Source organism: Ambystoma mexicanum, chromosome 1q (genome assembly GCF_040938575.1).
Source record: "Ambystoma mexicanum isolate Mex_15411 chromosome 1q, UKY_AmexF1_1, whole genome shotgun sequence".
In the NCBI taxonomy this organism is placed as follows: Eukaryota; Metazoa; Chordata; class Amphibia; order Caudata; family Ambystomatidae; genus Ambystoma; species Ambystoma mexicanum.
In genome coordinates this window covers 175,481,288-175,494,271 of record NC_090922.1, presented here as the reverse complement: position 1 = coordinate 175,494,271, position 12,984 = coordinate 175,481,288, and the positions used below count along the sequence as shown (strand labels likewise).

General features: G+C 43.3%; 1 protein-coding gene across 4 annotated transcripts in view; it reads left to right on the top strand.

Moving 5' to 3' along the window:
• The window catches only part of LOC138526197 (T-cell-interacting, activating receptor on myeloid cells protein 1-like), a 289,292-nt gene extending 277,140 nt beyond the window's left edge, over positions 1-12,152 (top strand). For all 4 annotated transcript variants that reach the window (XM_069636631.1, XM_069636649.1, XM_069636639.1 and 1 more), the window contains one exon: positions 11,740-12,152. In XM_069636631.1, coding sequence (XP_069492732.1) covers positions 11,740-11,927 — 188 coding nt within the window. In that variant the 3' untranslated portion in view covers positions 11,928-12,152. The remainder of the gene's footprint in view (positions 1-11,739) is intronic.
• The last annotated feature ends 832 nt before the right edge of the window (positions 12,153-12,984 follow it).

Below are 12,984 nucleotides of genomic sequence, written 5' to 3'. Positions count from 1 at the left end.
GATATTGCCTTGCCATCAGTAGAATTGCTCCTGGTTTGAGCTTTATCTTCACTGCCCCTATCCCTTTCAAGAGCCCCATGTCATAGGGACTTGTTGTCCATAAGACACTAGGTACCTTTGTCAAATCTTCCTCGAGAAATGGCGGCGCTGCTTGCAGCATCATTGCCATTCTCTGTGGTACTTCCCTGTAGTGCATGCTAATGTCAAACACCATTTTGTGATCTGAAAAATTGTCCTGGAACAGTTCCTCGTTGGTCACGTCAGTCAACCTGTAACCCTCCCCCACTGCAATCACTGCCCTCCAAGCTTGTCCTGTGTTACCTGTCCCATGCAATGTTATTCTGTCTTCTCCCACTAAAACTGCCTCAAGTTCTAGTGAGATCTCTTTCTCCTCTGGCTCATCTAATGGTAGTTCTGGTCTGACTATGTACTTGTTGGGAAGACGCCGTAGTTTTCCCTGAATACCCAGGAGCCATGCTATCAGTACTTCCACTCCATATTGAAATAGCTCTAAATCTGCTGCCACCCCCCTCTGTACCGTATACCCCCAATAGGCCTAAATAATCTCCCTTACATTCAGGAAGTGAACCACAGGTGTGGAGCACACTATCCCGTTGTCTATAAAGGAAATGGTCATGTTAAGTTTGCTCATGATGTCTCTTCCCATTATATTCACTGGTGTCAGTCAGGAATACAATAGTGGTAGTGCTAAGTCGTGCTCACCTATAGAAAGTGTATGTTTGTCTGTAAAAGGAACCAAATCCATTGCCCCAGAGAATCCTTGCACATTCATGGCATTGCCTGACATTCTGGTCTTCACCCCTGTGTTCACGAGAAAGGAAAATGTCTTGTCACCTATCGTCACCCCTATATGGTGGATTGGGTGTAATCGATAGGAAAGAACACATCAGGTCCATCTGTGGGCTGTCCTATTGTGGGTATAATTACATCCCATTCCCTGTGAATGGATTGCCCTCACTACAGTTAACCCCTCAACATCCGAATGGGAGCCTCTTCTTGAATCTGCATGTGCAATGTTCTGTTATTCTGCTGTGCCCCTTGTGGTGACTGCATGTGACTCTGCAGCTGTGGTGCAGGTCTTGCCAGTGGGTATGGTTGTGCAGGCCTTGGGTGCTGCGCCATAGGCTGGTACGCTTGTGTGCGCTGTGTGCACATCTTGAGTCTGTACCTGCCGCTGTGTTTGTACTTGGACAGAATAGTCAGGTTGCTCTCTCTGATATGTGGGCTGGTATTGCATTCCCCCACTCTGTTGCATCCCCCCTCTGCTTCTACACACTCGAGAGATGTGCCCTGTCTGTCCGCACACTCAACATTGAGGTGATCCTCCCATTGGTCTCTGATAGTCTCCTGGAAATCCCTCTTGGCCCTGCTGCATCTGATATCCATATCCTCTTCCCCTAGGTGTACCTACTCTCCCTCTGAACCCATGGTGCATGCTGCCCTGCCCCATGAAACCTCCTCCCATGGGTGGCTGTCTTTACTGTGCATGCAGCGCACCTGTTCCTTCCACACTTGTTAACATCGCCCCTTCCATTGTATATTTTGACAATTTCTTCTGCACTAACTTCGCCTCTTCCTGCTTTATTCCTCAAGCTTCTTTCTTGCATTCTCTTGCATTAGTCAACAATAGTGTACTATAGTGAGTTGAATTTCGGTCCAAGGTTTGCCCTCCATCCCCACTAACTTCTTGAGCTGTTTTTGCTCCAGCTCAGGTAACCCCTGACATATTATGATAGAATAATCCCACTGTTTTATCCCACAGTTCTGCATCTCCATTTCTCTTGAATAGCCTGAATATATTGTAGGGGGTCTTTGTCCTCCCCCATTTTGCATGCCATAATCACACTAATTTCCGACGTGTCTGGGTATTGTACCCTTAGAGTGTGCCATATGGCCACTCAGCAATTGTTGAATGGTGAACCATCATGCAGCGTGTTCTGTGCAATTACTCCTGGGTAGCCAATCCTTTTCCACACATCATCTGCAACCCCCCCACCATGAATGGATGAAAGTAAGCTCTTCATGTCACCCACCGCTAATGTCGTCCCTGCTGTCCACCTTTCTATCTCATATATCCACTTCCCAGCTACCGCAGTCAACAATGGTAACTTAACCTCAAATTATCCTTGTTACCATGGTATATATGGAGGTCACACCCCTCCCTTCTCTAATAGTGGGCACTGTGTCAGTCCTCACCTTCCACTTTGTTTCCCTGTGTCTTTGGTGGTGCTAAATGCCCCGGTCATTTCTCCCTTCCTTCATCCTGGAAGATCTCTAAGTCTTTCTTGAATGGGGTAACACTGTCTGTGCTGCGCAATATATCCCTAGAACACTGTGGTCCTTCCCCTCTGTCCTCCCTTAGTCCGTCCATGCTTTTATCATCTCCCCACATTGTGTCTCTGTCTGGGCTCTTGCCTCAGTAATGGTGGAAGGGTCTCCCTTCCCCCTCGTCCTCACTCCCCAATAAGTCATCATCGGATCCCTCATCCCCATCGGTGCTGTCAAAGTTTTCCTGGAAGCTAAGTCTTCTCAACAAAGCGCCCTCCCTGCTGCCTCTCATCTAAGCTATCTGTACTGCCACACTCCCCCGTCACATAGGAAGCAATCTTATCTCTATCCATCCGCGGGGTAGCCCTGCTGCATTTCCGGCCTCGGTCTCGCTCTCTTCTCCTTTGCATTTCTTTCTCCTTGTCGTTGCTGAAACGTGCTAAACCCCTCTTCACTTGCACTTTTCCTACACTGCACCTGTACTCTTCTCTGCACCGTCACTCTCTAAGGAGCCAGTCTACATCCAACTTTCTCTTACGTACGATACAGAGATGCAGCTCAATCCAATTTAAAAAGGAAGAAATGCAGTGAATCACTTGTGAATTCTACTTCTTCATACGTTTTCCAAAGCCGGTGTGAGCTAAGAAGTGATGTAAGGGGTAAAAAGTGGGCAGTATTTTTTAAACATTACCAGATGTAATGGACTCGGGAATGCAGGTACTGAGAAGCAAAGAAAGTTCCCAAATTGAGGGAACTCACGCCCCCTGCAGACTATCATAGGCCAAAAGAAGCTAGATTTTTAAATACAATCTTGAATATAAGATTTAAGAAAATATCATACCTTTTAAATATCATATGTATTGTACAAGATCTTTATAAGACTCTTTGAACCCTGCTGTTGTCATTAATCCATGTAGTTTAATAAAACAACCAACGCCTTTGTTTCGAGATAACCATCTCTTCATCAGGGATACGATTCTTAAAAATGTCAGAAAATAATAGAAGAAACAGACATTTCATAACTATATAATCATAGGCACAATCTTTCTCAGCAATGTGCGCCTCCAAACAATTCTATATGAAAAGCACCATAAACTTGATAATTCGCCTCAAAAACGTTCCATGCAGGTACTGAGTAATCATTTTGCATGCTGATTATGTTTGTGTGAGAGAAAATAAATCTTTAATAGCGCCAGCAGCATGCATCTCTTGAGGCCAGGTACTGTATGCAGATCAATGGCTATCTGTGGACCATGTTCAAAGCCAGTAGGGCAGGCTCCAATTGTAATTATTTAGAGATTGATAAAAAGAGTATCAATTAGTTGGATCACATGAACATGAGCTAGTCAATAGTAACACCAGGTATGTCTCCCTACTTAGGGGTGCCTTGCAGTCAGGCAAGTGTCTTTGTTTATCTGGAGGTGCTGGACATATCCTGTTCTCGCTGGCACCTGTGACCCCCGTCCCAATCACCACACCCTCATGCAATGTGTTAGAAACTAGATCAGGCATGCATCACCTTCTTTTTTGAAAATGGGGAAACTGCAGCTAAGGAGGGTGCCAATGCAGTATTACTGTGTAGAAGTATCTTTCACATTAAAACAAACTAAGTGTAATATTTGGAGGCTGTAGTGGTTTTAGAACACGTCACACTGCAGCCAGGGACTTCTTCCACTGACAATGAAGGTAGTGCACAATAAAAACGCTTTTTATCTTTAATTAACCCTAGGTTCTTTACTTTGGGCCTCATTACGAGTTGGGCTCAAAGGGATTCCGGGCACCGGTAAGGACACCGGTGCCGGTAATCCCTATGGGCCCTATTCCGAGTTCCCTTAGCGGGTCCCTTCCTTAACACCTGGTTTGACCAGGCGTTAAGGACGGGACCCGTTAAGTGACTTTAGAGCTAATAACGGTACCGCAATTTGCAGTACCGTTATTAGCGCCTTCCCAGTGAGCCCTATGGGGGCTCAAATGGGAATGGGGAATGGCTTTTTCAATGGGGACTTAACGGTCCCGCAAAGGTCGGAATAGACCGGTAAGTCCGCATTGAACGAGGGCGGGCTCGGTACCGGTATTGGAGGTAGTCATGGCGCTAATAGTGCCATGATTACCTCCAAACTCGGAAATAGGCCCTTTGAGTAGGCCTCCAACCCATCTCACACCCAACCTTCACAAACACCCCATATCACAGTGGAGGAGGAACCAGGCCGGTGTGTATCAATATGACATTTATTCATTTTATGGTTCAATGAAAATAAAAGAAAAATCATACAATTTGGCAGCAGTCACCAATGGGGTGACAAAACAAGTGGAAAAATTCCCACAATACAGTTTAGTTCCTAATTCCCACAATTCACCTAAGTCTTTAAAGGCAAACAGGAAAAATCGTTTGGAAAGCAATAGATAGCATTACAGTTAAGCACTCCCTCTGCAACACTCACCCCCAAACATCTGCTAACTTAATTATTTTTGGATGGAAGGCAGTGGCAAGGAGTCAGGATAAAGAGGGGAAAATCTGATTTTGAATTCAGCCCACCACCCCAAGATGGGAGGCCAGAGTTATGAGCAAAACAGCATAATCAGATTTCCCTTGTTACTCGCACAGCAGTTTACAACTGCGGTGGGATAGCTAGAGAAAGAATTGAGTTGCTATACTCAAGAGATAGAAAGCCTACAGACTACTAAGCAAGGCATTAGGGCAACAGGACACAAAGTAAGAAAATCACTTTTGGAACAAAAACAATGCAAAGGAAAAACACATGCGGTCCGAATGGAATTTTGTTTTTACACAAGATTTGTGATGGCAGCAGCCACAGAAAGGCTTAGTTGTCAAAATCGGAAATCGGTTTCAAGGAGAAGGACAAAGGCACATAACAGACAGGATTCTGACAGAAAGGGGTTTTTCTCAATGGGAAAACAGTTTGGGTTTTTCTATGGGACAGCTACAAAATCAGAATTCAAGGGATAAAGCATGCAGTACACCGGCAAATTCGGTTTTTGTTACACAAAGGCTAATTCTGTTTCGACTATATTTTAATGACTATAGTTAGCCAAAACACTCAACAAAATTGTTGATTTCAAATGGCAAAAATAACGAACGTGAATTTTCAATGGGGGAAATTAATTGATTTACTTCTAAATAATGCTAAGGATTTATACAGACTACTGAAAGATTTCTCAAAGGAATACGCTAACATACACAGGCTAATACAGATTCTACTATGGAAAGGTGAATGGATTGCACTGGCAATTTGGGACTTTCACTGGGATTTCCAATGAGATTTTCTATGGGATGCAAGATTTAAAGAGAGGGGTATGCAATTTGGGACTGGGGTTATTTGATACTTACAATGTAAGCTGGGGTTTGGGATTCCTGGAAAGCCAGCAAGGTCTCTGGTCGCTCTGGGCAGCTAGGCCAAGGGATCTGGTCGCTCTGGACAGCTAGGCCAAGGGATATGGTCACTCTGGACAGCTACTCCAAGGGATCTGGTCACTGCACTCTCCTAAATGGCGTAAGGTAGACAAGGACTGGTCACTGCGTTCTCTTGGATGGGGTCAGCCAGGCAAGGTCTGGTCACTGCAATCTCCTGAATGGGGTCAGCTGCCTCCTCTCCCATCTCCCTGGATTCTTGTGTGTGTCTTGCTGTGGATGGATGGCTTGAGATAGATCCCTTGTGTGTCTCTGTGTCCCCCTTAAATAGCCCAAATGACATCACTCATTTTACAGTCTGGGGGGATGTACTCTGGAAGATCTCCTATCCTGGGATAGGACAGCCTACCATTCCTCTCACCTCCCCCTTGCCCTATTGGTTCAGGAGAAAGAGTATAGTTTTTCTGTGGGGCATTTACGACCTTTCTTTGTCTCTCAAATCTACCTTTTAAATAAAATGAGTTATGAATCAAAACTTCAGACTTATACTAGTTACCGCCGTAAGAAGTATATATGATTTGGACAATCCGATCGCTGACTCTGTGCAAGGTTGCATCGCCTTGTGGGACCGTTTGGCCCTTTTTATGAAAAGCATAATATGTCAAATTCTGCCAATAACTACACATGTTCATAATTACATCTTGCATCTTTCCACCTAGTATCATATTTGTGCCAATTATAATTCAGCCCGAAATGAATTTTTCTTGGCTATTTCAGTTCAGAAAGTGCTAGAGACATGCACATGGTCTCTTTATATTCGCCTGAAATTCACATGAAAAACTGGCATAATACACAATTACTACTTATTCAGGGTGCTGGGAAAAATGTCTTAAAATGAAGAAGTCTTTTACTGTCAATGGGGAGGATTTGACACATGTGGTGGTGGTGCTTCAGACCCCCACAGCCAACTGTCTTCTCTTGGCTCGGTTTACAACAAAGGAATTTTATGATGCCCTTTGAAGCCTGGCAGATCCTCCTGCATAAAGGGGACTGGAGGAAATTGCACCTCTTGGTCACGCACTGGCCATACTGGATTCCTTTGTTCACTCTTCCAGGGCTGCCTGCTAGTCTGGCAGGGCAGTAAATTCCCACACTCTCAGTCACCTCATATGCCATTGTGGACCGTTTCACTGATGAATGTGACTTCCAGTGAAAGGCCAGGTTTCCAATTGAATCTTGTGCCTGAGCCTCAAACTGTTTATTTTTTTAATTTCAGAGCCTTTTCCAAAGTAACCAAATCTTGGGGACAAACATATATAATGTACATTGTTCAGTCAAACCCCCACCCACATATTCAATGACATTTCGGTGCAAACTAAAAGCTGTCATTTGATGTCGATCTTTAAATGACATTTTTCCTTTTTTTTTCAACACACAGATTCACACGTGTGCAGCCATATTCCCTATGTAATGTTCCAATGCAGTTCTTCAGGCCATAGGACCTTCTTTTAATTGATCCTTTTGACTGGGTTTGCATTTAATGTTGGTACATAAACTCAGAGGGATACTGCCCAAGGTTTCTTTGGTATCACTGATAAAAGAGAAAACCAAGCCGTTTCTTTCATTTTGCCGTGTTTTGAGCACAGTGGTTCACATCAAAGGAAAACAAAGCCATGTCAGTTGCAATATGAGATTCTTGCCCCTTATGTGAATGAACAGTCAGCCAAGGCTGCTTTTGAGATGTGTTGCCTAACTTTTTGGCATTTTCAGATGGAATAAAGCATGGAGGGCTGTTTTTCAAAGCAGCGCATAACTTTGTGGAATTTCAGATGAAAGGCAAAAACACACTCAGGGATGTCTTGAATGCAGGTCATTTTCTCATGATTTAAATGAAAGGAAAGCAGATGCAGAGGCATTCCTTGGGTGGCAGTGTTCAATGATTGCCACACATGTGCCAGGGAGACAAAAGCATAGCCGTATTTGTGGCACTGTTTAAATGCGCTTTTTTGGTGAAGGGGATTTCTGCTTAGGTCCTTAAATGTACCCCAAAAGGCTGAAAGACTTTGTGAATGTGCTTAGGATATGTCTGCATGTCCTCTATTTTATAACTCCTTTCATGGGAGACTTCTCCTCCTCTCCGTGACCATTTTTTCCCAGAATCCTTTGACATCCCTCTCTTGGATGCATCTTAAGATCTCTTATAATAATTCTTCATGGTCCTCCTTTGTATGACCCTGGCCATACACAAGACCATAAATGACCCTTCATGTCTCTCTTCTCTTAATGTGCACCTGCTCCTTTTGTCGTCTTGACAGTTGTCCTTTCGCCACGTACCCTGTGTCTTTGGTCCTGGATCTGAAATCCATATATATATATGTATATATATATATATGTATACATATGTGTGTGATTTAGGAAGGGAATTGATACATCAGGCCAGGATTTTCACTGCTATCTAATATTGTACACATGTGTCTGCTTTAACAAAACACCATCTACATTGCTATTATTGGTTATTGAACTGCCATATAATAGAAAGACCAACATTGTGAATATCTTCGCCCAAACAGGCGTTCCATCAAAGCTATTATGACTTGTGATTAACAAACTTTATACTGGCAATACTGTAGCAATACAGTGTAGTCATGTGTAGGGAACCACAGGCCCTTTTGATATAAATATTGAAGTTCATCATGGATGCATCATAGCTCCTCTTTTATTTCTAGAATGGATTACCCATTTGCCTATAAGAAAGCTAGACCTTGATGGAGATGCCCAAGGATAAACTATATGAAATTAAGTATTCTGCTATTAACAGACACTGCTGCTCCAATCTCTAAATCCAGATCTGGGCTAAATAAACTGGGGTAGTTTCTAAATTTTGTGCAGAGAGAAATCTAACAGTAAACTAGTCAAAAACTGTTGCTATGGCATGTAATTCATCTCATCAAAAAGGCAATGATTTATTATGGGCGTGTGCCTCTGGAACAAGTGGACATTTTCAGCTATTTGGGAGTGTGATTTTCCTGAGGTGGGTCGTAATCAGCACGGCTCACTAAAAGTGAAAGGATTTTGAAGAGACGCACTGGCATGCTAAATTCACTCAGCAATTCACTATAGACATTGAGGTACCACTTACAGTAATTGATTGATCGCTGCAAAACTCAGGAAATACCATGGGCCAGGAGGATAGCTATGGGTCGGGAGGCTAACTCAGAGGCAACACGTTTCTCTTGGAAACAAGACAACACAGAGCAACACAGGTTTGCATCTCCTTCCTGCACTTAGAGACTGCACTCTGGTATTTAGCGTATAATAAAAGATTAATTAATTAATTAATACATGTTGCACCTTATGGCAGCATACTTTGGGGACACACCCAGCTATAGAAAATATATCTCTTAAAAACCTTTTTAGATTATCATCAAGTACTCTGGCAATGCCTCTTTAACTTGAAAGAGTGTTCAGGGGCATACTTTACAACGCCTGGTGTAAACTAGTCATGTATTGGTTATGCCTACAAAAGTAAAAAGAACTAAGGTCCCTTAAGGAAATGTATGGTATATTATCGAAATCTCTGGATGTAGTTCATGGACATGTAAAATGCTGCCTGCAAGCTTTGGAAAATTTAGGTTTGCTGAATGAAATGGCTGTGGTCCCAGAGCAGGATATCAAAGCATTATGCATAGAAACATTTTGTAATATGAAAAATTGATAGCCAAAACTGGGGGCCTAAGCAGGTTAAACTATTAAGGATTCCCCTTTCCCAGAGCATTGCTTGAATCTTATCAGTTCACCAATAGCAAGAGCTTTGTTTATTACATTTTGGCTCAGTTCTTTGCCTCAGGCAGAGTTCACAGCAAATCATCATGTATGGCCAGCAGTTGTCGTTTTTACTCTTCTACATTGAAACGGGCTCATTTACCCCTCCAGCACTATATGAAATGTCGTCAGGCTTAGTACGATAGTCGCTTGTTTTGTTCCTCCCCTACCTTTCTGCACCCCTCTCCCTCACCTTTGGTTTTTTCGGGGTCCAGCAGAAATGTTGTCAGGCCTAGTACGGTAGTCGCCTGTCTGTTTCCATTTCCTTCCCACTCTCCCCCTCCCTTACCTATCTATGTCTTAGCTCTTGCACTATCTGAAATTTCATCAAGCCGAGTACGATAGTTAATTTCACATCCTTACTGATCATGGCCTGTAAGAATGTAATTGTATTTTCCATTGTTCCCTCCCTTGCCATGAAGCGCATTGAAACACATTGTGTATAGGAACTATATAAATAAACGTTCATGTCGTTAATCTGTCACCATACAATGATATGAGAATAAAATGGTTCCTATCTATCCCAAACAACTTTTCGGTAACGGCAATGGGAGAAGCTCTCTTTTGTTGCAGAACATTCTCTCATACTTCGGTGGTCTTTGCTACTTAAAATGATCTCAGAAAGGCTGGACATTTAGATGACGCTTTTTACAATTGGCCACCAGAATTTCCACTATGAGATTTTTCAACATTTAAAATGTTGCACTTTAGCTTGAAATGATTTTTATGTTGTAGTGTTTAGCTTTTAAACCTGTGTCTTGTATGTCTACATGCTGCCGATTTCAATGAAATAATTGTCTATTTTTGCAATTCTTTCAAACTAGGTTTTACGTTTTATTTTGATATCTGTTCTTGTAGCTTTCGAGTTGGGGTAGACATCTGACATACCACATGGTTTGTGATAAAGCCAACTGCAGATAAGCGATGTTCGTAAGAAGGTCATTGTCAGAATGTTCATTTGAAGGGCAACAGTTCAGCATCACCTTAGTGACATTGGCAACGATGACAATATTGTGCAATGTCATCCCAGTGTACTGTTAGCTTTTAAGAGTATACACGTTTTAACTTTTAAGGAATCTATGGGGGTCATTCTGAGTTGGGCAGTAAGGGTGTACGGGCACTGGTAAGGAGACCGGTGCCGGTAATCCCTTGCCGCCCAATTCCGAGGTCCCTTAGCAGGAACCGTAAAGGACGTGTGGTCTGACCACACGTCCTTTACGGTTCCTGCTAAGGGAGCAGGGAGCTAATTAAGGGCCCGCTATTTGCGGGCCCGTAATTAGCGCCTCCCCCATTCCCATTGAGCCCTACGGGGGCTCAATGGGAATGGGGAATGGTTGGTTGAATGGGTACTTCCCGGGTCCGCACAGGTCAGAAAGACCCGGTAAGTCTCCATCCAACCAGACCGGACCCGGACCCGGGTTTGGAGGCAGCTATGCCGCTAATAGTGCCATGGCTACCTCCAATCTCGGAATGAGGCCCTATGACTAAAATGAAGGATACAACATCATTTTGTAAAGGGCTGTTACTGATTGATTGTATTTGTTTTATTGTTTTAACAATGTACTTGAAGTATCTTTGCTCATGTGATTATTGTATCAATTACATGAAGAAACATAGTTTTATATGTAACGGTTTTATGGCTTTACGGTTGTATGGTTTATGCCGAAATAAAATGGTCTTTCATTTGACTTGACTTTTTCCTGAAGGGAACTTGAACATGATCCTTTTCTCTGTCTCCTTTGACCTCGGCTCCTTTGACATGCTCCTCCTTCCCATGACCCCATACATGTGGATCTACGTGTTTCTCATCTTAACAGCCAGTTTCCAAGGAACCTTCCATTCTGCTCTTAATACTCTGCCCCTTACCAACGCACATGTTAATGTCCACTGTTTGTGTAGCTCCTTCCATCTAATTCAATCAGATGCTCCTCTCTCTGGTCTCCCGACACCGCTCCTTCACTGTGGCCTTCTCTACTCTATCAGATGCTCTTCTCTCTGGTCTGCTGACAGCGTTCCTTCATTGTGGCCTTCTCTAGTCTATCAGATGCTCCTCTCTCTGGTCTGCTGACACCTTTCCTTCATTGTGGCCTTCTCTATGGTTCCTTAACTGCCATCCTTCCGCTTGGGCATCTTCTCTTTCTCACATGGATGCTCTACATTTGCTTGTTTATTATGGTCTCACTTTGTCATATTTAGCCACTCGACCTTAGCGACATTTTGGCTCCATGTCACAACTAAATCTCCTCTTCTTTTGACAGATTTCACCCTCGTGAGCAATATCCGCTTCCTGCTGTCTGGGCTTGTCCTTATTCTAGCTCTTCTTTTCATTGCTGAGGACTGCTACAGCAGAAAGAAGGAAGGACAGATGGCTTCAACCGGTCCAGCAGAAGACATGACGCAGTGCAAAGACATTCCACAGACACTTGTCATCCACGATAGTGTCTGAAACATGGCCTCTACAGGGGGTTTTACCAAGGATGATGGGCTTTTTAATATGTCCTTGAAACATTTGTCTGTCTCTCTAGCCAGTATAAGAAGAAAACTGGAATGTTGCATGTGTTGTCCACATTCGCTTTAACCTGGCAGGCACTGTATTTTTTCTTCATCAGATGCAAAATGCAGTGTTTACAATAAACTAAGAAGGGCTTTTTGATGAGAAAGCAGAACCACAGCTCTCAGAAGAAAATGTCATTTACTTTTCTTTACCTGGTTTTAATAATGAAACCTGAGCTGAAATTCGAGCATGACAAATGACAGACTCACTTGAGTGTCTTGCATCTAAATCCGCGTTCGAAATCCCACCTCCATCTAAACCATTAGTAACAATCTGCATTGTGCAAGGAGTGCTGCCCTAAAGAGAGTGCTTTGACTGCACAGGTGGTAGGCCATGCATTGCTTGTTTATAAACAATCTACACTGTGCAAGGGGTCTTGCCCTAAAGAGAGTGCTTTGATTGCAGGCATGGTAGGCCATAGAATGCTTGTTTATAAACAATCTGCACTGTGCAAGCCCTAAAGAGAGTGCTTTGATTGCTGGGGTGGTAGGCCATGTATTGTTTGTTTATAAACAATCTGCCCTATGCAAGGGGTGTTGCCCTAAAGAGAGTGCTTTGTTTGCAGGGGTGGTAGGCCATGGAATGCTTGTTTATAAACAATCTGCACTGTGCAAGCAGTGCTCAAACAAAGAGAGTGCTTTGACTGCAGACGTGGTAGGCCATGCATTGCTTGCTTATACATTTTAGGGAATATTGGCTCCCGGCATGGGGATAACTGAAGACAGATTGCTGGACACTGAGCTGGTGCAGCCCCCTTATTACGACCAGAGTTGCCTACTTGATCAGAACCTGACCTATCAATTGAAAAGTAACATCAGAGCCGCTTTACAGAAACTTTGCATCATGCAATTAGTACTCGGGAAAGCAATTTCTAAAGCGCACACAAGTTATTTCAATGGGTTTCCCACCATACCGAAGTATTTGAACAAGTGCACACATGACCCTGGTG